Genomic DNA, 23,252 nt, shown 5'->3' on the forward strand with positions numbered 1-23,252 from the left:
TTACTAGAATTACGTTGATTTGCTGTGAGGGTACATATGTGGCGGTCGAGCCTCGCCCGCCGCCGCCCAGAGCGGCCGTGCGCATGAGGAAGCAAGATCTGCAACCGCGCCCGGTCTTTTGACCGGCCTCTGCGCCATCCGGCTTTTCCGGCGCGTCGCGCGCACCGCCGGAACCACGAGAGTGTCACGCGACCCCGCCGGCTAATCACGTGTTCTGTGGCGCGATCGTATTTTGTTTCGAAGCGTCCCGGCGGTCGTGTCACGACTCCGGCTCGCTCTCTTTCTTCACGGACTCTGGACAGCGCGGACGTGCTCGTGAGTGCTTCTCGGTTCACCCTAGTGCGTTCCGTTTCTGACGATACGAGCCTGCGCGTATCAGTGCCGGTGTTCCGCCGTTCGCGATTCCGCAAGAGCTTGGCGAGTGCGAGTGATGTCATTGTGTTCCGCGTCGTCCTCTCGACGCCCTAGCGACCGTTACCCGCGCGACGCCGCTCGCCGCCGTCGCGACGTCTCGAGGGAATTGCGTCTCGGATCCCTCCCCGCGTGAGGGAGAGAGCCGGCCTCGCGTCCTGAGAAGCCGAGCTCCTAATGTAAATAGCGTTCTGTTTTCTGCGTCCCGAGCCGAGCTCCTACTGTAAATAGTGTTCTGTTTTCTGCGTCCCGAGCCGAGCTTCTACTGTAAATAGCGTTCCGATTTCTGCGTCCCGCGCTGCGGCCATTATTGTTCCCGCGCGGCCATCTTTTGGTGTGTCGCGCCCATTTCGTTCTACGCCGTGTTCCTTAATTTTTTTAGCACATCGTTTTCCTTTGTTACACTTGCGAGTTTGTACTTAGCCAAAAAATACAGCTGCGTGTGGGCAGTCATAAGGACTCCGCTTCATTAGCGCACACCCCAAGGGCTACCCGTACTGGAGTTTTTCCTCTCCTTTTCCTTTCTACACGCGCGGTGGCTATAGGCCCTACCGCAGCTCAACACATATATATTTTATGTTGAAAGTTTGAATATTCGTATTTAAAAACCGAGACAAGAATGTCCCGAATTAAGTTAAGTACGTGTCCAGGCATTGGTACATTCATCTTAATATCGATAGTAATTAATTTAATCACCTAAATTAGACGAATTTTGAAGCGAACTCGAATTTTATTCGTCAAACATCCGGTTGAACTCGCGCGCATCTTCTCAACTCTCATTGCTTGCGGGAGAACTACCGGACACGTGCATACACACCCTCCTATCAAGTGTCGTCTCTATCTCCTCCGCGTGATCGAAGACTTCGCCATATATTTTTAATCCTGGCGAGTCGTAGCTAGGCTCGCAAGTGCGTAATCACAGAGACGAGCGTGACGTCACGGCGGATCGCGTGATCCGCGCGAGAAAGGGTACAAAAGATAGAGGGAGGGGGAGAGAGAGAGAGAGAGAAAGACGAGACGAGATCGGCTCTCGCATTCTCCTCTTCGTCAGAATGCCGCGAGTTAAAGACCCGCGGCGTGCGCACGCGTTAACCTTAGTTCGCGGTAGTGTTTCATCGCGGCTCCTCGAGGTAGTCGGTCGCGGCCTTGATTAACCCGACTGCGGCTATCTTCGTCGCCTCGTCGAGGCTCTCGCGAACCCTGGCTCCTGCTTGGTTGCGATATAAATAAAGAGATAGAGGCAGGAGGAGAAAGCAGCCGATCGTGAGAAAGCCAACAGGTTCGCGGGGAATCTCGTGCTTCTACCTGTATAATATAAATAGAGGGAGAGAGAGAGAGAAGCAATCACGAATATCTCGCTAATTAAGGTCACTTCCACGACCGACCGTCCCCTGATTCTGAACCAGGAGAGTCCTGAGTACCCGGGACTGCTGAAACCTCGGGCTGGGTTCACCTGGTTCACTCCGTTACGCGAAACACACCTTATCAGGTAATAAATATATCAGGTGTACATACATACACCGACTTGTACCTGGTTCCCATTCGCAACTTGAGTGAGACCGACGGTGGCCCGGCCACCTTCGCATGTTCGCGCGAATTCGAATGGCTGCTCCATTCTCGCGCGCTGTTGCGAGCGGCAACCGTCCCGGGAAGCGAGTGACAGCTCGGTTATCGTTGACCTAACCCGGTCAGGCAGCTGTCCAACCGCACGTTCCCTCACTCCGGTCTGCGATCTGACGTGTGTATATTTTAGCGGTGGAGTCGTTCTCGCTGCTCGATCTCTTGGCCAGTACGTCGATACCTCGCGAGAGATTCGTGCGAGTGCTGCGATAATTTCCGATACATTCGTTCTTTTTCTCTCTCTTTCTCTCTCTCTGTTTCTCCTTTTCGCTCTGCCGACGTTTAAATCGCCCCTGATTTCACAGTGGAGGAGTCGCGAAGATGACCGATCCGAAAATCGAGATGCACTACACGCCGCCGACGTCGGACACCATCCAAACGAAGCCATTCCCGATACGAGGTAACGTCCCTATCGACTTACCTTGGGTGCTCTCACCCTCTCTCTCTCTTTCGTTCGTTATCTCTGTTTGTCCTTCGAATGTGTAAATGTGTCTGTTTTTCCGCCGCGCGCATAAACACGTGGTGGAAACGTGAGCTGCGCGAAGGAAATCCATGATCTCTCCGATCTGTCGCGGTTAACATGCCGGATGTTGAGCTTCTTTCGACCACCGGCTCTCGAGAATGCTCTCTTCGTCGACTTCGTCGTTGGCATGGTCGTTCGGGAAGCGGTGACTGTTATTTTTCAAGGGAAAAAGAGAGAGATAATTCGCAGAAGCACCTCGCCCTCAAATTACCGAGTATCTTATCGTCGTCGCGGTATATCTCGATGAGACTCGGATGTTTGAGAAGTGTTGGGCACCTGGGGGGCTGGGAACTTTTCCGACGTTGAAATGAACCTCGAACGCGCGGGTGAGCGCACGTTAATTTTGAGACGGAGATATCTTTCCGATATCTCCGTGATATCTTGACGAAATAACATATTTAGACACTCATCTATTCATATATTTTCATACATCCTTATATTTTCCAGATAAGCAAAAAGAATGTGCTTACTTTTGTAAAATTCTCACTACGTTTCGGGATACACAATCGACTCCCCAGTTTCACGGAACGTCGCGCATCGGTTGTCCAATCCGGTTTTGCGAGATACTCAGAAGTCGTCGCGCGGTTTCAGCCGCGTTTTGCGGCGCGAGGTGAGCGCCGGGGGTCTCCAATGAGACGCGATACATCGCAGATAAGAATAAAAATAACACCGCCGACTGAAGCGCGTCGATAAAATTAATTGGCGCGACGAGATGAAATATAATGAAGTTCACACTTTCCTCGTAGAGTCTGCCCTGCTGTTTCGCGCGATATTCAAAATTGAGGACTCACGGAGACTCGGGGGGTTATCGCAGTTGACATTATAGAACCGATATAGAAACGCGCTTTTACTTCGTCCGGCCGTCAGGACGGATCCTGCAGAAATAGCGAAGCCGGAAGGAAAGATGGAATGAGAAATTTGTCTTAAACAGTGCTCTGAGATAATTGGAAGATCGAAATCTCTCTCGAGCGTGTTCCGAACGAGACCGTTATACAATCTCCACGTGATCGTCACGTTTCGCTTCCCTCGATATTGATCCGCTACTCTCACTCTCCACCTCTCTCTTTCTCTCTTTCACTTCTGTTGCAGGTGAACGCGCGAATTTCGTGAACAAGCCTCATGTGATCGCGATGGTCGGTCTGCCGGCACGCGGCAAGACCTACATCTCGAAGAAACTGTGCAGGTATCTCAACTGGATCGGCATAAGCACGAAAGTCTTCAACCTGGGCGAGTACAGGCGGCACGCCACCACGGCTTATCAGTGCCACGAGTTCTTCCGTCCCGACAATATAAAGGCGATGGCGATACGCACGCAGTGCGCGATGGACGCCCTCAACGACGTCTGCCAGTGGCTGGAAAGTGGTGACGGCGAGGTCGCCGTCTTCGACGCCACCAACTCCACTGTGGAGAGACGCCAGCTGATACGCGACATCGTCGTCAACAAGATGGGCTTCAAGCTCTTCTTCGTCGAGTCGGTGTGCAACGATCCGGAGATCGTCGAGCAGAACATTATGGAAGTACGCGTTCGCCAGGGTGATTTTCGCGCGCATTCCGGAGGGACGGACGGTTTAAAGAATAGCGAGGATAGATTGAGGAACGATAATGACAGATTGTTGTCGCGTCGTCGGCGTAGAAGGAGGAATAAAAAAGAAGAATGTGAGGAGAGGGAAGGAACATGAATTCACGCGCGGTCTCTGTTGTGCAGGTGAAGGTCAGCAGTCCGGATTACGCGAACATGAACAAGGAGGAGGTGCTCGCGGACTTCATGCTGCGAATCGAGCACTACCAGGAGAGGTATCGGCCGTTAGACGAGAATCACGAGAGCGACCTGTCGTTCATGAAAATATACAACACCGGCGAGAAGGTGCTGGTCCATAAGCACGAAGGCCATATACAAAGTAGAATAGTTTACTATCTTATGAACATTCATATTGTGCCACGCACGATTTACTTAACCAGGCACGGTGAGAGCCTGATGAATCTCGAGGGCAGGATAGGCGGCGACTCGGACCTGAGCGACCGCGGACGCGAGTACTCCAAAGCGCTGGCGAACTTCATCACCAGCCAGGACATACAGGTAACCTTCTTCTTTAAGATGCGTATGTTGCAAATGGCCAATAGGAGCCGAGCACGGATGTTTTGGTGCTACATATTTAATATTAATATTATTCTTTGAGAGGGTGAAACTTTCCCTTGTAACAATCTCTCATTCCGGATCCACAATAGGTATAGTAATCCTTTAGCCTTCCGTTGCGAGCAACAATATGTAACACAATATCTGACAAGAGATGTCTCCCGCGCTACCTAAGGTCTTCTCAATAACTCTCTGATCTTAGGACGTCTGGTAGCGCTGGAGACGCCGTTTGCTAGAAATTACGTCACAAACTTCGCGCTTAGAGCAAAAAGCTTGTTACATTTTTTGCCAGTTTCATAATCATATTTGCGCATGCAAATTACTCTTACGTAAGTGCCGATGTGATGATTATTTCTCGACCTCTTGGTTATTCCTCACCGTGGCAAATCACTTAGAAAAAAAAAAGTACGGTTACATAAAATTTATTGTCCAAATATACGTACCGCGCATTACGTAAGGACGGCTTGCTCGCGTGCCACCTCGCGATCGATCGATCTTTCGATTTCGGATTTCGTCTCGCCGTTATCACGATGAGAGAGTGATGTATTTCGGCGTTCGCAGGGTCTAAGAGTCTGGACTAGCTGGCTGAAGAGGACCATTCAAACGGCGGCCGACGTGAAGGCGCCGCAGGAAAGGTGGAAGGCCCTCAACGAGATCGACGCCGTAAGTTGAGGAGCGGAGTTGTGAGCGGAGCTCAGCCCCCCCCCCCCCGGTTTCTTATCGTCTTTCTTTTTCCGCGACTTCGCGCCGAAGGGTATCTGCGAAGAGATGACGTACGAAGAGATCGCCGAAAAGTATCCCACGGACTTCGCCGCGCGGGATCAAAACAAGTTCTCGTATCGCTATCCGAGAGGCGAGAGCTACGAGGACTTGGTGGCACGTTTGGAACCTGTGATAATGGAGCTGGAGCGTCAGGGTAACGTCTTGGTCGTCAGCCATCAGGCGGTCCTCCGTTGCTTACTTGCTTACTTCCTGGACAAGAGTGCAGGTCGGTACGATTGATCGATTAGATAGCCTAGAAAAGGACCATGAAAGGAATAAGGAGTGAAATATGGGGAATTAGGAATGAGTTATAGTTAAGACGAAATAAAGGGGATGGAAAATAAGATACAAGGACGTCTTAAAACGAGATCATCATTATTACTACATATTTTCTAACGAGTTTCTACTCGTCGCCACACGTTAACACTTTTATCATTTTCCTGATAATTATCGATTGACTCAAACTGACTTTCATTTGTATATTAATGATTATTAGTCATTTTGAAGGTTAATTGTCAGTCAACTTCTAATCACTATGTGGCCGATATTCATAGTCAGATGTTATATATTTAAGGTTGCTTAAGTTCGTTCAGTCTTCAGATGCTTCGTAGCCGATGAAACGGTCAGCGCGGCATCTGAGGATAAACGTAAGACAGTCCTAAATATAAGAGAATATATTTAATTTCTTATTCCTTTGCGCAATGGTCTAGGAAGAATCTAACTATGGGCTATCGAGACGCCTAATAATCGAGTGAAACCCGACACGTCTCAGAATAGCAACATCGAAGTGTCTCGGCAGTGTACACGCAGCCTGTGACTTTGGACGTATTGAAGAAACGTGTCGTATTGAAAAAGAGAAATGATGAATTGCCCATACATGCGGCCGCAAATTACGGTGACGCAATTCATTCCGTCGCAGAATAGCTCGATCGCGCCGACGTGTGTTATCTGCGATTTCTCTTTTTATCTCGACATTGACTTTTGCACGAGACGTCACGGATCCAGTATCCCGAGCATCTCATGTTTGTTTTTTTCCCTTCGACTTTGGCATTATCTTAGTATTAGGAAGACAACAAAAACCGGTCGGTTACGAAAGTCCCAACGACTTTTTCCGAGGATCCCCTCCCGATCTTCGACGTTCTGAAATCTTCGGGTTGAAATCTGTTATTCTCCGTCTCTCTTTCTCTCTTTCAGACGAATTGCCGTATCTGCAGGTACCTCTGCACACCATCATCAAACTAACACCGGTTGCCTACGGCTGTAAAGTGGAGCATCTCCGGCTACCGATAGAAGCCGTGGACACCCATCGGCCGAAACCAAAGGTAGAAAGAATTATAATAAAGCGTATCAAGCGTCGCTCTGCTTGCCAAAACTAGAGAAAGAAAGTGATAACGAGAGCTCAATAACGAGTATCCTCCTTTGTTTGCACGTTATTGCAGTAATATATATATATATATATACATATATATATATGCCAATAAAAGGACTTTTTGATTCCTATATACATTCCTTATGTTTTGATGTTCCCAGAGCGCCTGATACCGTTAGCCGGTTGATGGAACGGACCGTTTCCTCGTACCTAACCGAAACCCTACCGTAGAGTTACCTACTGCATCCGATCAAAAAAACAAACAGCTTTCAAAAACTAAAACAAAAAAAAAACGATATTCGTCGCGCATGCATTTTCCCGATGTGGAATCGAGAGGCACTCCTCCCGTGTCACTCTCGCGTCCTCCCCCCAAGAAAGTTTACTCGTTCAGACTTTAGAAAGCTATGTTGTTTGTAGCAAGAGTGAGATTTCATCCGCGGAGAATTAATGTGCATTTATAGTTATCTGTGATTTAGAGATGTCTGTGCCCCATCCTCCCGAGTATACTACTATAAGAATCGACATTGCGACACGTTACTGTGGTGTTGAATAGGCTACTGTGTATTTGTCTTAAGCTGGCTTACAAAGCGATACACAGTGATAATTGTTTTATTGTGCTTGTACACATTCGATCGATATTACTTACTCTTGTGTGCAGTGATTCTGTAGACGATTATGCGATAAGGTTAACTAAGTGATACGCTTCTCAGAGCATCGCTATTTTTGTACTATTACTTTTGCTCGGAGGACACTTGTCCGCGTATTCGTGACACATGGATCTAGTGAGGTCCATCGTTAATATGATCGCGCGATGCGAAGGTAGTTCCCAATTTGTAGCATCGAATTCTAATTCTGTCCTGGCACTTGTAATAAAAACTTCTTCGCAGAAAACCGTGTAAGAACCGTGAACCTTCGACGAAACTGCATTCCTTCCGTAGTTGCGCGTTGTAGATGTAGTGTCTCTCTCTCTGTCTTTGCTCTTCCCGGGGGAAAAATTTATATATATATAATCATATAAAATTATATATAATTATATGTGTTTTATATGTGAAATTTGTGTCTATATATGGCTACATATATAATTATATATGATTATATATGTCCACACGAAATAGAAATACTGTCGAATGAAAAACGGCAAAAACAGTTCGATTCAATTAAATGTTTACATCGGACAACCATACATAAGCATTTACTTCAATTATATGCATATAACAATATTGTTTTAGTACGTGGAACATATATAATTATATTATATATGATTATATATGAGTATATAGAGATAAAATTCATACATCACCATTTTTCCCCGGCTTGTTTCTCCCTCCTTTCGTTCTCTACAGAAAACACTGTGGCATGTTTTGTGGCTAAAATCCCCGTTGTGACACTCTTTTCAGATCCCAGGATATCTAGAGGAACGATTCAGAGGGAAGGGGAAAGTGCTACGCACGTGATAACAACGGTTTTATAAGAAATCGACGCAGCTTATTTCTACCGCTCATAAGCGAAGCTGAAGCGGCATAGATTCTCGGCGATCGCGCGGCTGCTCCCTCCCCTCTCGCGTACGTGAATCCGAATCCTTCCCTATGTGCCAGACAACCTAAAAAATGAGATATACACTCACACACACATATATACCTAAAATTGCAAATTGACGAATGTGTCCTCCGGAAGTACAGACTGAAGATGGTGGTTTATAGCAATACGTTCCACATGACTACACAGTGCGTGTGCAATTGTGGTTTTTATATTATTCGATATTAATTACTGCGGGGGGGAGCGAAGAAATTTATGCGATAACGAAATGATCGCGGAAACGCTTGACGTGTATCATCTAAATGACGTGAGATTTCTGGAATTCTCCTAGCGATAAGATCACTGATAAAAAAAGGAAGGGAAAAGGCAAAGCGTAATTTAAATGCATTCTACGGTAAACGCGCGTGCTTTGAAATATTTCCTTCTCACCGTAAAAGGTGTGTTAACGGACAAAGATCTACACTTACAACACGCGCTTCCAAGATATCCTCGGTATCTTATTCTCGTTCGATAAACACTTCAAAATACTTCAAAACATTATTTTGCTCGCGAATTCACAGCTGATGGCAGATGTTTTTGTATGCATATATATATATATATATATATATATATATATATCGTTTGAACCGTTTAAAACATTATCTTGAGATCCTTTCGGGTCAATCGAAAGTTCTTTTTCTTAAAGAGCAATCCGTGGCAAGCCAAGTGACGTGAATTGTGACATTGACGATAATATTTGACATCAAAGTACACAATATGATCCTCGAGGCAGTATGATACGTTAATTTGTGCGTTAACATTTCCGTGTTAAACTACCGAATACATACAATTCAATTCTTCTTATCGAATATACACGTTGCAATTTCGTATATTAAGCAGTTAAAGTACAGATTTCAATTACCGATACACATATGTATCTCGACGAACATGAGGAACAAATATAATAAACAACATGAAATTTTACGAGTTTATCTACTGATTTGGATTCCTGTTTGACGAGTTACGATAGTAAATCCGTCCTGTAAATCGCCCGTTATTTACGAACAGACGAATGAGTTTTCGTTTAATAGACGATGACCATTGATGAGCATTGTTATATATCTATAGCAGAATAATATAAATATTTTCCTCATACTCCAATATATTTGTGCAGAACGTTACCAGGAAATATGTATATGGAAGATATGTATGAAAAAGGTAAGTTTTAAATTAATAAATAATAAATTTGCACGTCAGCAATAATGTCAAAATTTTTTATGAAATTTTTTTTGTGAAGTTTGTCAAGTTGTAACGTGTAAAGGAAAAGTTATTGTGCTTTTAAAATAACGAGTCTAAAGCCCGCGTCACACGATGAGTTTTCTTGATCTAGTGAAGTCTAGTAACTTTTTAGAAATTCTGTGTTCTGATTGGTTAATTTTTAGCGTGTTACCAGATCAAGAAAACAAGCATTGTCGGACGCGAGTTTTAGTTCTTTTCGTCTCGATTGGATCAAATTAGGTGCCATTCTATCCTCAATGTGGTGTTTTCGGACACAGCTCGTAGAGTGTGTCCGAAGAAAAGAAACCCTACACATTTGGATAAGATTATATACTTTGTGATATCTATTCATGTGTGATTGCAAATTTATTGCTGCTTTATGACTAATATAATGGCATCTATAAATGAATTCGGGCCCGATTCTGGTGGTAGAATGAAGGTAACGTTGGACGCATACATTGACGACATAACCTCTAATATTTTGCCGCCAAAAGATTCAATTGACAAAAGTTCCGTTGTTGGAAGAAAATTCGCCGTACTCAATAATCTTACCTCTCTTTTCATTCCAATTATTTATCTTATTGCAGGGCATCACTATAGTTAAGCCTATAATTTATGGTAATGTAGCACGTTATTTTGGCAAAAAGCGAGAGGAGGATGGTCATACACATCAGTGGACCGTTTATGTCAAACCATATCATAACGAGGATATGTCCAGTTACGTCAAGAAAGTACATTTCAAGTTGCACGAGAGTTACAATAATCCTAATCGAATAGTGACGAAGCCACCTTACGAGTTGACGGAAACTGGCTGGGGAGAATTTGATATTGTCATTAAGATCTATTTTCACGATCCGAACGAACGTCCAGTGAGTGAATAATTTTGCTGCAAGATGACAAACACTTTTTACAATGTTTCACACACATTAGTTCCAAGGAGTAACGTGTTGAATATAACAGGAAATAATGCGCGAGTTAATTTCAGGTGACGATATATCACGTACTGAAGCTGTTCCAGTCGACACCCGAGATACAATTAGGCAAGAAGAACTTGGTGTCTGAATTTTACGAGGAGATAGTCTTTCAAGATCCAACGGCATTGATGCATCACCTGCTGAGTTCCAGTAGAGCCATATCGCTTGGAGTTTGGCGACACAACACCGACTGTGCGTACAAAAAAGTGTATCATCTTCGGTGATTTTAGCGATAACTCGATAATAATCGTTACAGTTGACGCAAAGAAGGAATCTACGATGAAAGCCATAATGGAGGCACGCAACAAGATAAGACTCGAGGTGATAGATCTGAAGGAAAAGTTGACCTTAGCCAAGGAAACCATCGCGAAGTTCAAGGAGGAAATAGCAAAGATTTCCAAAGTCGGTGGAGGTTTATCTGTCGCATAATCAATAATCCCCAAGGAACGGAGACGTTTGTACACAGGAACGAGAGCTTGTAATCTTCAAGGCGCAGACTCACGTCTGTTGTTTTCATTCTGGCGAACGCGAAGTTGTCTCTACGAAATTTTATAAAGTGTATATAAATCGAATCCCAACTCATATATAGATACACTTTGGTGATGTTCTTAATTTATTATACGACGTAAGCACGATTCTGAAATAATTATTCCACTCTTTGATTAAAATATATTTTCCAATTGTTTTATATTTGTGCGCACACGTATATGTCCTCGCCATCCTTTTTAGGGAACTCGCTGCGCGGAAACGAAATGACGTGGCGATTACTCGCCAGTTGATCAACAACGAACAATGAGCCGTGCGGTCGAATCGCAGCTTGAACACATCTGACACTGGTAATCGCGTGTGAATTCCCTAAAAAGATTTCCCGTCGAGACACCTCCGGGCGATGAGAAGCCATGTATATATGCTATTCACACACATCGACGAATTACATTTGTTCTTATCGATCTGATGCGTGTGTATCTCGTAAGGAATCCGATCGCCCGAGCTATACCGGATTAGTGCATACCAAAGGTCGCTGCGCACAACGTCCGTTCAAAATTCAATAGCGCAACACAAGCTCAAATTAAGCAAGCTTAAGTTGAGTAATTTGAAAAGTATAACTTCGACAGTGAAATAATGAATGTGAATCTTACTAAATATTATGACATCATTATTGATATTTAGACGTTTAATTGTTCAAAATATTTATATACTTTCCCATGTAAATAACTGATTCGCGTGTGATAGCCTTCGGCGTGCATCAAGCCGGTGCAGTGCGGGTGCATTCGCGCAATCAGCTGATGTTACACGCCAACATCGAGCGATATTAGCAAAGGTTATCGCGGAAGACGTCGTATGCGCTCGTCAGTTTATTATTATTGCTCAATGACTGTATGTTTTATCACGAATCTTGCGGATGTCAGTGATTATATGGACAACAGAAGCAGCTCGCACATATCTGTGTTCTTTGTAATAAACCACCCAGGTAGCACGTGTTAGTTTCATACACATTTTTTAAGTATGCAATGTTTCACGATCGTTATTACACAAATTTAGAGGACGTATATTGAACTAACTGTGCTATCTGGGAACTCTCTTCCCGGTAGAAAACCAGTTTTACAAACTTTCTCCTCAAATGTTACCGCCTCTCACTCAACTAACGTATTTTCTCATTACTCCGGGTGCGATTAGTCGCGATTGTGTAGGTGACTCATCCGGCCCTGATCTAATTGACGATTTAAAATTCTAACAATCGAGTGTCATCTGCCCCATCTTATCTGCTAACGCTGATGGAAACGATTGGCTTTTCCGTTATTGTGAAACGACGAGTCATAGAATCGGAAACTGGTGTTGGCAATTCTCATTATTATTCATCGATTGGTTCAGTTAGAATCTGAGTGAAAGTCAATCTCATTATTATCGTCGATCAGCTTAATTCGAGTTTTCGAAAGTGATGCCCCGAGTGTTCTCGAGCCTGATGAGACGAAGTTCGTCCAGGAGCGTAGAAATTTACATCATCATTATCACACGTCACCGTATTCGTCGTCACGCTGGATATCAGCGTGTAAACAGGGGATACGCAGTGTATAGCACGACGTTGCGGAACGTCGACGTGTGCGCGCGACCAGTGTGCAGTTATAACGACACGCGTGACGTCGGCGCTGTGTCTAATATAATTCCGCGTCGTTCTCCGGGTTTAGTGGCGTGCAAATTTCGAGCTTTCCTCCCTCCCTCATTCTCTCTCTCTCTCTCTCTGTCTCCCCCTTTTTGTCGCCCGCGGTTTTCGTTCCTCCTCCTGGGAAATGAGCAGGGAGTCGGTCACCGACAAAACGTGAGAGCAAGCTCACCCCGCGTTTGTTCTCCTCTGTCGCGTCGGGCGCAACAGCGCGGTGTCTATCCTCTGTTCCGTGCTCGATTATCGGCAAACTACTCGATCGTCTAACTACCGTTCAACCTGTCTCTCAAAAGCTATCACGACGACGCGTGATTCATGACTATTATGTAACGGCCGGCCGGCCGGAATCACTCGTGCTCGAACGATGCGAGTGTCACAAACAGTGCTCTATTTTCGACCGTGATTGTTAGGGGAGAGATAAATGAAAAGAGAAAAGAAAGATATACGCATACCGTATCCGTATATGTCGGATTCGGTGGGAGAGGTGGAGGAGGAAGTCGGGAAGGAATTCGCAGCATGAATTCTCAGTTTGTGAAATTGTGGAAATTCGTGTCTCGATCGGTAGATTCGCTCTCTTCGAGAGGACAGATAGTTATACATATTGAAAATAATTGATTCAAATTGTGGAGCTTGTTACGAAATCACGACGTTTAATTACCGATCGATTCAATTGGTTATTGATTAATTATTGATTAATTAACCGGAACGAGTATCGTTGCTCAATGAGATACGCACTGAGAATTATTGTCGTCGCTCGACGAATATCTAACGAATGTTAATTTCTTTCCTCTTTTATTCCCCCTTTTCACAGCTGGCACAAATAGACAATGAGTTTAATCACGTGATAAGACAACTGCGTGTATTTTAACAGATTTTAACAGATTAGTTGTCTTATCGCGCGTCTTGTATTAAATGTAGATTAGCGGAAAGAACGAAGTGACTTTAGTTTTCCTTATCGAGATTATTCACAATCGTTCGACCGTATATCGATGTATTCTGAGAAAACCACACGAAATACTCAAAGCTCACATTTTCATATATATATATATGAAAGAATATATAATCTTATATGAAGATAAAACTTGTTTACATGAAGAAATTCGGTACATAGTTCCACTAAGAATATGATATTTTGCTATTCAAAAATAATGTTCACGAGCGGGGAGGAAAATAGAAAGAATATTTTGAAATCGATACAATTCTTCGTTCGAAAATATCGTTTTTCCTCTCCGGTCATAAAAATATTCTCGAATAACAAGAATGTATTTTTCAGCGGGGCCACATAGAATATATTATTTCTTCGTGTGAGCAAGTTTTGTCTTCGTGTAAGATTTCATATTTTTGCTCGTACGTGAAAATATGAGTTTCGAATTATACAAATAACGTTTTTCGCGTATCCCGCGCGACAGCCCTGCAAATTCTCACCCCATTCGTCCCGCCAGACCCTTTGCGTAAACTCTTTCTGTTTGCCAGGCTGGGCGTGGAATTCGCGATCGGCGCATTGGCGGCGGTAGGCGCCGGCTTCTTCACGAATCCCGTGGACGTCGTGAAGGTACGATTGCAATTGCAAGGTGAACTGGAGGCGCGGGGGTCGTACAAGAAGATATACAAAAATACTTTACACGCTGCGTATCTCATAGCCAAGTATGAGGGCGTGCACTCCCTGCAGGCTGGACTCGTGCCCGCCTTGGCCTTCCAAGTGGTACTCAACGGTATTCGCTTGGGCGCGTACAAGTCCGCGCAAAGGTACGAGCTGATCCTCGATAAGCAGGGCAACACCGACGTGCTGAGGACCTTGTTGGTGTCCGGCACCGCCGGCTGCGTCGGGGCCGTTCTCGGCAGCCCGTTCTACTTGGTAATCATCATCGTCTTCCTCTCCTGCCGGTCGGATCTTGTATCTGAGACCGCCTCAAGTTCACCTTTAGGCTGCGTTGTAGCCGATGAAATCGATCCGTACGATATATCTCGAGACGACGTTAAGTACAAGATCTGACTGTGAGTGCCCGACTTGTCTCCCTCCGAGCGATCTCTCGAGTCTCCTCGGCTCTCCGTCGATTCGATCGGCTACCTCGGCTTCAGACGCGAGACTGAAAGTTCCACCGCGTCGTTCGTTCCACGCGACATTAGACGACGCTACTAGTTTCCTCCTCGGGAACAAGATTGACTATCAGGCTCAGGTCGAACTGATGGATGAGCAATAACGAGAATCGCCAGCACCAAAGAGAAGTTCATAATGTTCATCCGTCTCCGGCAAGATAGAAACTTCGAGTCGCCGGTTAGATTGATCAGAGCCGGGTGAACGCGCGGACTCCGACCGAAGGTTCATTTTATACAGCGAGGAGATACGGGATATAAATATATCGCTGCCGACCTGAATGTAGGCTCGAGCGCGAGGATGTCGTGGGCTGAGACAGTCCCCCCCCNCCCCCCCGAGAATGCTCGAATTTTGGCGTTAAATAGACGACGCTCGTTGGCTTCAGGTGAAGACGCAGCTGCAAGCGCAGTCCGCCAAGTCCATCGCCGTAGGCCACCAGCATGATCACTCAGGCTCATGGGACGCGTTCAGGTCGCTGTGGAAGGAGGGCGGCGTCACAGCTCTCTACCGGGGCTGGAACGCGAATCTGCCGCGCGTCTTCGTCGGCTCGGCGACGCAGCTGACCACCTTCGGACTGGCATCAGACTGGCTGCGCTCGTTAGATGTAAGTAACCGAAACACGGCGCGCCGCGGCGGGCCCCGTGGGGCGCCCTTAATTTCTCTCAGATATTTCCAGACCGTCCGATATTGCTGACCTTCTTGGCCTCCGCGATCGGAGGCAGTTGCGTGGCAGTCACTATGCAGCCGTTCGACGTCCTGGCGACGCGGCTGTACAATCAACGTGAGTAACCTGTAACGTAGCGCGGAAGTACGTACAAAGGAGAGAGAGAGAGAGAGAGAGAGAGAGAGAGAGAGAGAGAGAGAGAGAGAGAGAGAGNCCGCGTTTCTAAATCGAGCGCGATATACCGAAGGCCGCGTGCCGACTTGGTGGTGCTTCTAAAGCCGTGATATGGCACAACGTTACTAAATTTTGTGACAATTTTTACTACAATATTTCCTCCGTGTACGAATATTCGGTGGGTCGTAAAGCGCGTACGGATGAGCTGGACGCTGTGCAAAGCGAGGTCCGTTTTTCGTCTATCGTGCACTCATATGCGATAACGATAATATCATATCAACCTAGTACGCGCGACTATAAATACAATGCGGTGTATGCGTGATTATAAATACGGCCGTCGTATGCGCGCGACTATAAATATGCCTTCAATAGAAGACGAGTCACGAGGCTTCTCGATGAGACATCCGGTCAGTAAGCGAGAGAGAAAGAGATAGTCAGCTCTCAAGGAGTCGGTGTAATGCGCTCATCGATAGATAGATAGATTGCCGAAGAATCTAGAATCCCTCTCGCAACGTTTGATGCGAATCCGCCGTTATTACTCAAGGGTACGCTAACTGGTTTTGATGTTACGCACACGCAGAGACAGACGCGGCCGGAAAAGGCACCCTGTACAATGGACTCGTGGACGCACTTGTGAAAATATTTCGCACCGAGGGTCTCACCGGCCTGTACAAAGGAACGTTCCCGACGTGGATGAGAATAGCGCCGCACACGGTTCTCTGCTTGGTGTTTTACGAGCAACTAGACCAATTGTACGCCAAGCTCAGAACGCGAATCGACTGACGCTAGTAGATTCTGTATAAATTCTATATTTATACTTGCTAAGTACACAACACACAGCGGACACACACACACGCACACATCTACGTACACACACACGTAGTAGAGAGATAAGAAAGATTTTATATAACTTTAAGATTGTTAGCATTAAATATTGCAGATAACGTTTGAATAAAATTGATGTCATATATCGGCAGTGACATTGCTTGATATCGTTGCGATATATACACATATATATATATATATATATAGAAAATTTAAATTGTATATATATATATATATAGAAAATTTTAAACTGGACGTATGTCGAGAGATATAAACGTAGAAATCTCAGCCGCTTACTCATTCTTACGTGGTGTCAGATCGATGTCATCGCTCTCTATCTGACGACAATATAGATATTCCCCGGTATTCGAGAAGTATACAAAATCTGTACAAAATACTCGAGTGTAGAAAATCATCGTCCGTTTTGTTCAACGGAGCAAGTCATTGCTTAAAATAAGTTAGCGCGTCGCGACCACGAATTATTCGCGGGGTATAAGCTGTATGAGCAATACGCGAGAGACATAATACCAGTCGCATCAACGCAACAACCTGCGTCTCGTTGAAAAGTCGTATAAAAAGGTGCTTAATCGAATTATGCCCTGTAATAAACACCAGGTCTGCGTTCCGGGTTTAATTTGCGTTCGGCCTCGACTTGAAGCCTTGAGTCATGGTCGCCGCGATGTCTGCGGTGCTTCGTCCCCGCGTTTCGGGCAGATATATCCTGCACAATGGATAATAACGATTTCAGTTAATCACGATTGCAGCGTAATACAATACGTTACAACGCGTGTAAGTACATACTTGTTGACCGCCACCAGCAGTAGCGTGAACCCGGCGAATATCAGGAAGGCGAACGAGTTGATTTCAGCTGCTATGATTGGGAACAACATCCCCACGATGAAGTTTCCACCCCAGTTGAACATGCTGCCTAGGGACATAGCGGCTGGCCGAGGGCCCACGTCGAACAGTTCCGAGCCGATGAAGTACGGTATCGGGCCGAGGCCGATGCCGTAGAACACGACGTACGCTAATACCGCAGCGATGCAAATCCCCGCCACGAACGGTGACGTTTCCTGCAAAGGGAAGCGACAGTTCGTCGAACTTCATTCACGAGATCATGGGAAGGCACTGTATTTTGGACACCCATGTCGATTTCACGTGATGAATCTAGTGATTCTTTCGCCTTGCTGATGCGATAGTTCATCATGTCCGCCGCCGGGATTCTCATCTACGGCGGTAAGACCCACTGAATGATCGTTAAACCACGTTAAACAAGGTCACAGAATCACTACATAACGCTGAAATCGACACAGGTCCGAGATGCAGCATCTTCTCCTATGATAAAAATTACCGAATTTAATCAGTCCACTAAGTTAAAGTATTTAAATCGGTCAGTGATCAACTTACGATCAAGGCGATGGAGATGCACAGAACGATAAGGCATATCGCGGACGTGACGCCGCTCAGCATCAGCACTTTCCTTCTACTGAAGAACGACATCACCGGCACGGACACGATCGCCATGAGAATGTTGGCGACGCCCGTACCCAGAGTCGCGTATTCCGCCTCGTCGTGGTCGAACCCAGCTGTCCTGAGTATCGAGTTCGAGTAATAGAAAACGGCGTTGATGCCGCTGAGCTGCTGGCCAAATTGCATGAAACACACCAGGAACAGCGGCAGTCTCAGGGTCGGCTCGCTCAACACCCGCTTGATGCTCCAGCTCTCGCTGGTCGACCTCTTCTGCAGCTCTTTCTGCAGATCGGCGACCTCGTTTTGCAGAAGCATTACGTCCATGTTGCGCAGGCGGCCGAGTTCTGAAAGGTTGCACGGGATTCTTGCATTACGGATCGATCGACCGGTGATCGCGCGCGTCGTTGTACGCGCTGTACCTTTGAGAGCTTTCCCATGCTGGCCCTTGATTATGTACAGGTACTTCGGGCTTTCCGGCAGAGCGAAGATCAAGAACAGCGCAGCGGCACACAGCGGCGCGAAGGATGCTAACATGATGTTCCAGGAGTCGCGGGTGCCCAGGACGCTGTCGAGCCCAGCGATTTGGCCCATCAGTACACCGCACGTCATGCCTAATTGACACAGGACCCCGACAGCACCTCGTAATTTCAGGGGAGCTATCTCCGTCAGGTACATCGGTAGCAGACTGGTAGCGAGGCCACCGGAAAGTCCTACAGTGGTGAACCGCGTTCTTACGTCAATCGGATGCCGCTTAAAACATAAAACTTTAATACCCGGGAAAAAATTCATATATATATATATACATATATATAATTATATGTGATGTATGGTTTTCGTCTCTATATAGCTACATATATAATTATTTGTCCATTATTAATTATGTATGTCCACACGGAGTAAAAATACTGTTGAGTGAAAGACGGAAAAAATAGTTCGATTCAATGAAAGGTTTACATTGTAGGCAGCCATAAGCACAAGTATTTACTTCAATTAAATTCATGTAAAAGTATTTTTTTACACGTGGGACACATATAATTAGAGACTGTAGAGACAAAATTCACATGTAATCATTCCCTTTCCCCCGGGTATTTCAAAGATAACAACAGAAGTTTCTCCGAAGCTTCGTGGCTCACCTACGAAGATTCGGCCGAGCAGGAAAAGCTCGACCGAGTTTGTGATCGGCAAGAGGAAGAATAAAAAGCCACCCAAAATTCCGCAGACATTTCCGGCAGCCATCGCACCCTTCCGCCCGAACCTGTCGCTCAACCAGCTGGCCGCTAAAGAGCCGGTCACACCTCCGATGAGAAACACCGATATTATAGAGGACCAAAGTATCTTGAGCTGGTATACGGATATTTCCGTGCCGAATCTCTCCCTGATGCTCTGGTTGCAGAAGGACATCATCAGCTGCAAGTACGAACGTACTATGTGGCGCCGAACTGTTCAGGTGGTATTATATCAAGACAGAATAGCAAATCGGCCATACGAACATCGGCGGGATTGTTCATGACGCCTATGTTAAATCCTGCTGGTAATGCTGACCCCAGGCAACAAGTGGCACCGGCCAGTACCAGCAGCGGAGTCCACCCACCGGATTCGGCGTCGTACGCGGCATTGTTACGCGTCTCCTATAAGAGAGAGACCGTGCAAATTAGTAGTATCCCGGAAAACAAAAGTTAAAAAAAACGGTAATTAGCTAAATTTTAATATTTTAATCTTAGCATTTTCCTTAAACAGTACCGAGAGGTATATTCGACAAATTTTATTTATCATATATAGCTCTTTGTTTCTGTTATTATAAAGAGATAGATAGCGTATCTCAATTACATAGTAAACTTGTTATAGATAACAGCTCTCGCAGCCTTGCCTCTGAATCAAACCAAATTAAGTAATTCAAACTGATGAATTAAACAGCCGATGCAAATTTTGACACATATTTAAATCGATTAATTATTAAATATAAAAATATACTATTAAAAACGGAAAACCATCAAGATTATAATATTAAATTGAGAATCAGTTTTTAATATCCGAAAAAAAAGGATAACAAAACTCACTATCTGTAATGCCAATGTGCTGAAAATGATCAAAAGGGAAATAAATCCGCTTTTCAGAAAAGGTGAAAATGATATGATGTGACAATTGAGATATGTATCACTTCGATCGAGTTAATAAAGTCAGGATTAAGTGGAATGATTGCTAATACAATGGTATCACTCGAGTAATTGTATACATCGTGTTTCTTCATTAAACTTGATAATACTGCCGCACTGACGCTGACTGTCATAATGATAACTCTTTTTTTTCTTACAGATTTTTTCTTATTAGATAACGAAGAAATCGCTCGATCACTCGATATCAGCAAATTATTGATACCATAAATTATTCTGCAAAACACACAAACACACGCGCCGTATCCTCAGTTCGTATTTACACACGCGATATCCTTTCTAATAACACCTGTCGAAAAATCAAATCCGTACTACCACCGTCCCTGCTACATTGCATTCGACACAGGCGCAGTGGCGTGACTAATAATTTCCTCTTTTTTTTAACAAGAAGAGATGAAAGAAGATCCAGCGAAAGAGCGGGACTTACGGATTTCCGCGGCTCTCCGTTCAACGATTTCACCTTCGTCACGTCGATGCACAGCGTGGAAACGTCGGCCTCTGCAAGAATAACACGAAAAAATGATGCGACCTCAGGTCAGGTGTGCAATCTTCCGCGATTGAAACCACGCGCGCGGCGGGTAGTATCGATCGTGCAACAGCAGCCGCCTTCAGCTCACAGTTTATCGGTTCGACGTAGGAAAGTATTTTCGGGGGACGATCAACGAGGAGGACGATCGAAGTCGATTTTTGCGATTCGCCGTGATTTTCGCATTTTCACGACGGTCGAACGTTTTCGGGGATGACCTAATAGAGAGAGAGAGGTTTCCTCCTCAATCTCGCTATTCTTCTCCTTCGCTCTTCGATATCCGAGCGCGACACTCACGTGACTTCTTTTCCCCGTGCGAAAGGTGTAACAAAGTGCAGCAGGATGAAACCGATCTTTTACCTATCGTCATGCCACGCGGCACGTGTCGCGGACCGGTGATAGCCGCAGTGCCCGGGGATGGGTCGCAGTACTTGCGAGGTAAGGTTAGATGCACGCCGCAATGCCGTTCCGCGGCGAACCCATTCATTGTGCCGCGAACTTCAGAGCGGTGCGCGCTAACTCGAGGGCTTCGCGCGCGAACATAACGGCGACTGGCCGGCGAAGGTCGGAATTTTCTTCCTGTGTCGTATACAAGTGTCCACTCTCCTATTGTTTTTACTTCCCTTCACACATCCCTGCCTTTGCAGCTACGAGAAACGGTATGTATTCATGATACGTGAAGTGAAAAATTATAGATGCACACGGAGGTGAATTGAATTCGTTTAGCCTGTAGTTAAAGAAAAACGGTTTCTTCCATTTTCCGCGGGTTTCTTCGGGTTTTTTCTCGAAGATGGGAAAATTCGCTTGGAAAAACTCACGTATGTTCGGTTAAAACCTGCCACATATGCTTCTTTTAATGGTATTAACTTCAGTTAATAATAGATAAGAATGTTAATTTCATTTAACCTCAGGTTGCGTATACCTAACTCAATTAGATATACGCAATTATCTCCTTTCCGGGAGAAAATAAATGTGGCCGGTTTTAACCGAACATGAGAATTTTTCTAAACGAATTTTTCTATCCTTGCCAAAAAAGAACCGAAAAGTTGAAAAAAGAAACCGAGGTTCGACTTTAATTACACTTGTCTGCACTTGTTTTGGTAAATATATTTATACGATTCTGCAGCTCGCCAACTAAACGATTTTTTAACAGCAGTGTCTTGAAATTAGTCTTTTCTTCTTTATCATTCATGAAATTTCTAACATATATTTCTTTCACTTTAAGCACAGGACATAACGAACAGGAGCAAAGAACGGAGAGCGGAATGCAGTTGAAACGGTCGGATCTGTTTTTCTCGGGACACTCTATACGTAGATACGTATGTAGAACGTACTATACGGACGTTACGTGTTTCCGGAGACTCGTATTATAATTGGTTATGACTTGCAAGTTTACACATTTGTCGCCTCTTGTAATTAACATACCTGGCCATACGGCACGCTTATCCTTTATAGTTATCTTTTGAACGTCTCTAGGACGTTCCTTGAAGGTCTGTGCTCTACGAGTTCGTTGAAAAAGTAAAAACATACGCGTGTAGAGTATCCATCGCATTAGATTCGTTCCCTTGTCGTTCTACCTCGCTCCTCTCCCTCCGTTCTCCTGCAGCACGTTGCGCCGATTTCATTTGAGCAGAAAGTGAGCAGGTGAAATATGCGAACGGTCACGATTGATCGACGGAGTTTGCCCTTCGGATCGCGTGTATCGCCTCGCTCTCGTCCGTCGGCTCGGAATACCGTTGCCGACGCGGCGTTCAGTTTTCGAACGTCGAAAGTTGTAGATCAAAAATAGCGCGGACTTGTGGCGGCAGGAAAGACGGTAATTGCGACGCTCGCTCTTCCGAGATGACGCGTCCTTGTGGCGCGTTCGCAATATCGCGCGGTTGATAGCAGCGTCGATACGCCCTCGGCTTCCCGACGCTCTTTGAAATTCCCAAAGCGCACGAGTAACAGAGGTAACGTACACATTTGAACGGACGTGGGTAAACACAATGACGGGGATGCTCGTCCGACGACGGAACAGGTACATACTCGTGCACCTGTCGCGACCGACTGATGAGATTGTTTGCGAATAACTCGGATGGTCGGTGCAGCTCGGCCCGATTATTCAAAGTCTGACTAACGGTTTCGCTATTGTAACAACAACGCGTCATCGGCGAGAGACAACATTCGCGCTGGTTGTCGCGCTTTTTTTTCCGACGTGGACATGGAATGTATAAGCTGGCTCGAGGCGACTCCAATTTTATCTTAATGCAAGAATTATGCGAACATGCGGCGAACAAGATTTGCTCAAAGTTACCTGACAATGAACAAATCAAACACGTTGATTATTAATATTAAGACAGACTAATTCCAGATTGGTCTTCAACCATGAAAACGATATTCGTCATCTTCTCGGCTCGAATAGAAATGCAGCTCGAATCGGTTTTGTCGGTTCGCTCGTCGTAAGATACAAATCGACCACCGTGAGTCGAGAAGGAAGTTCCGTTACGCAAACCAGATACCGTCTCGATTTGTGATGATGGAGATTAGATTTCGGTAATCATCGCGATAAGATTTTCGGCTACCTTGATTCTCCTCCAT

At 45.4% G+C, this 23,252-nt stretch overlaps 4 protein-coding genes across 17 annotated transcripts; 3 read left to right on the forward strand and 1 right to left on the reverse strand.

The window, feature by feature from the left end:
- The first annotated feature begins 274 nt into the window (after nucleotides 1-274).
- Nucleotides 275-9,326, forward strand: LOC106747626 (6-phosphofructo-2-kinase/fructose-2,6-bisphosphatase 1). Of its 6 annotated transcripts, none has more exons than XM_014625322.1 (8): nucleotides 275-315; nucleotides 2,337-2,431; nucleotides 3,644-4,071; nucleotides 4,260-4,631; nucleotides 5,250-5,351; nucleotides 5,442-5,676; nucleotides 6,645-6,772; nucleotides 8,217-9,326. In XM_014625322.1, the coding sequence occupies exons 2-8, from the start codon at nucleotides 2,353-2,355 to the stop codon at nucleotides 8,271-8,273; spliced, it is 1,401 nt and encodes a 466-aa protein (XP_014480808.1). In that variant the 5' UTR covers nucleotides 275-315; nucleotides 2,337-2,352; the 3' UTR covers nucleotides 8,274-9,326. The 6 variants fall into 6 exon arrangements, with proteins under 6 accessions (XP_014480808.1, XP_014480809.1, XP_014480812.1 ...); XM_014625323.1 differs by lacking the exon at nucleotides 275-315 and adding an exon at nucleotides 351-590; XM_014625326.1 differs by lacking the exons at nucleotides 275-315; nucleotides 8,217-9,326 and adding exons at nucleotides 1,441-1,690; nucleotides 6,981-7,597.
- Nucleotides 9,327-9,819: 493 nt separating this feature from the next.
- LOC106747628 (YEATS domain-containing protein 4) lies at nucleotides 9,820-11,168 on the forward strand. Its single transcript, XM_014625332.1, has 4 exons — nucleotides 9,820-10,051; nucleotides 10,200-10,481; nucleotides 10,598-10,778; nucleotides 10,843-11,168. Exons 1-4 carry the CDS (start codon nucleotides 9,992-9,994, stop codon nucleotides 11,013-11,015), a joined length of 696 nt encoding a protein of 231 aa, XP_014480818.1. The 5' UTR covers nucleotides 9,820-9,991; the 3' UTR covers nucleotides 11,016-11,168.
- Nucleotides 11,169-11,208: 40 nt separating this feature from the next.
- LOC106747627 (solute carrier family 25 member 35-like) lies at nucleotides 11,209-16,650 on the forward strand. Of its 4 annotated transcripts, XM_014625328.1 has the most exons (6): nucleotides 11,209-12,903; nucleotides 14,221-14,299; nucleotides 14,388-14,602; nucleotides 15,228-15,446; nucleotides 15,509-15,623; nucleotides 16,261-16,650. In XM_014625328.1, exons 1-6 carry the CDS (start codon nucleotides 12,526-12,528, stop codon nucleotides 16,461-16,463), a joined length of 1,209 nt encoding a protein of 402 aa, XP_014480814.1. In that variant the 5' UTR covers nucleotides 11,209-12,525; the 3' UTR covers nucleotides 16,464-16,650. The 4 variants fall into 4 exon arrangements, with proteins under 4 accessions (XP_014480814.1, XP_014480817.1, XP_014480815.1 ...); XM_014625331.1 differs by lacking the exon at nucleotides 16,261-16,650 and having other exon boundaries at nucleotides 11,400-12,903; nucleotides 15,519-15,620; XM_014625329.1 differs by having other exon boundaries at nucleotides 12,779-12,903; nucleotides 14,221-14,602.
- Nucleotides 16,651-16,723: 73 nt separating this feature from the next.
- On the reverse strand, nucleotides 16,724-22,619 carry LOC106747624 (solute carrier family 2, facilitated glucose transporter member 3-like). Of its 6 annotated transcripts, none has more exons than XM_014625317.1 (9): nucleotides 22,203-22,619; nucleotides 20,970-21,319; nucleotides 20,574-20,644; nucleotides 19,466-19,603; nucleotides 19,109-19,382; nucleotides 18,395-18,739; nucleotides 17,913-18,319; nucleotides 17,307-17,578; nucleotides 16,724-17,226 (listed from the first exon to the last, which is right to left on the reverse strand). In XM_014625317.1, exons 2-9 carry the CDS (start codon nucleotides 21,157-21,159, stop codon nucleotides 17,136-17,138), a joined length of 1,788 nt encoding a protein of 595 aa, XP_014480803.1. In that variant the 5' UTR covers nucleotides 21,160-21,319; nucleotides 22,203-22,619; the 3' UTR covers nucleotides 16,724-17,135. The 6 variants fall into 6 exon arrangements, with proteins under 6 accessions (XP_014480803.1, XP_014480802.1, XP_014480801.1 ...); XM_014625316.1 differs by lacking the exon at nucleotides 22,203-22,619 and adding an exon at nucleotides 22,098-22,188; XM_014625315.1 differs by lacking the exon at nucleotides 22,203-22,619 and having other exon boundaries at nucleotides 20,970-21,906.
- Between the last annotated feature and the right edge of the window lie 633 nt (nucleotides 22,620-23,252).

Source organism: Dinoponera quadriceps, unplaced genomic scaffold (assembly GCF_001313825.1).
Source record: "Dinoponera quadriceps isolate SergipeBrazil2010 unplaced genomic scaffold, ASM131382v1 scaffold1395, whole genome shotgun sequence".
Lineage (NCBI taxonomy): Eukaryota > Metazoa > Arthropoda > Insecta > Hymenoptera > Formicidae > Dinoponera > Dinoponera quadriceps.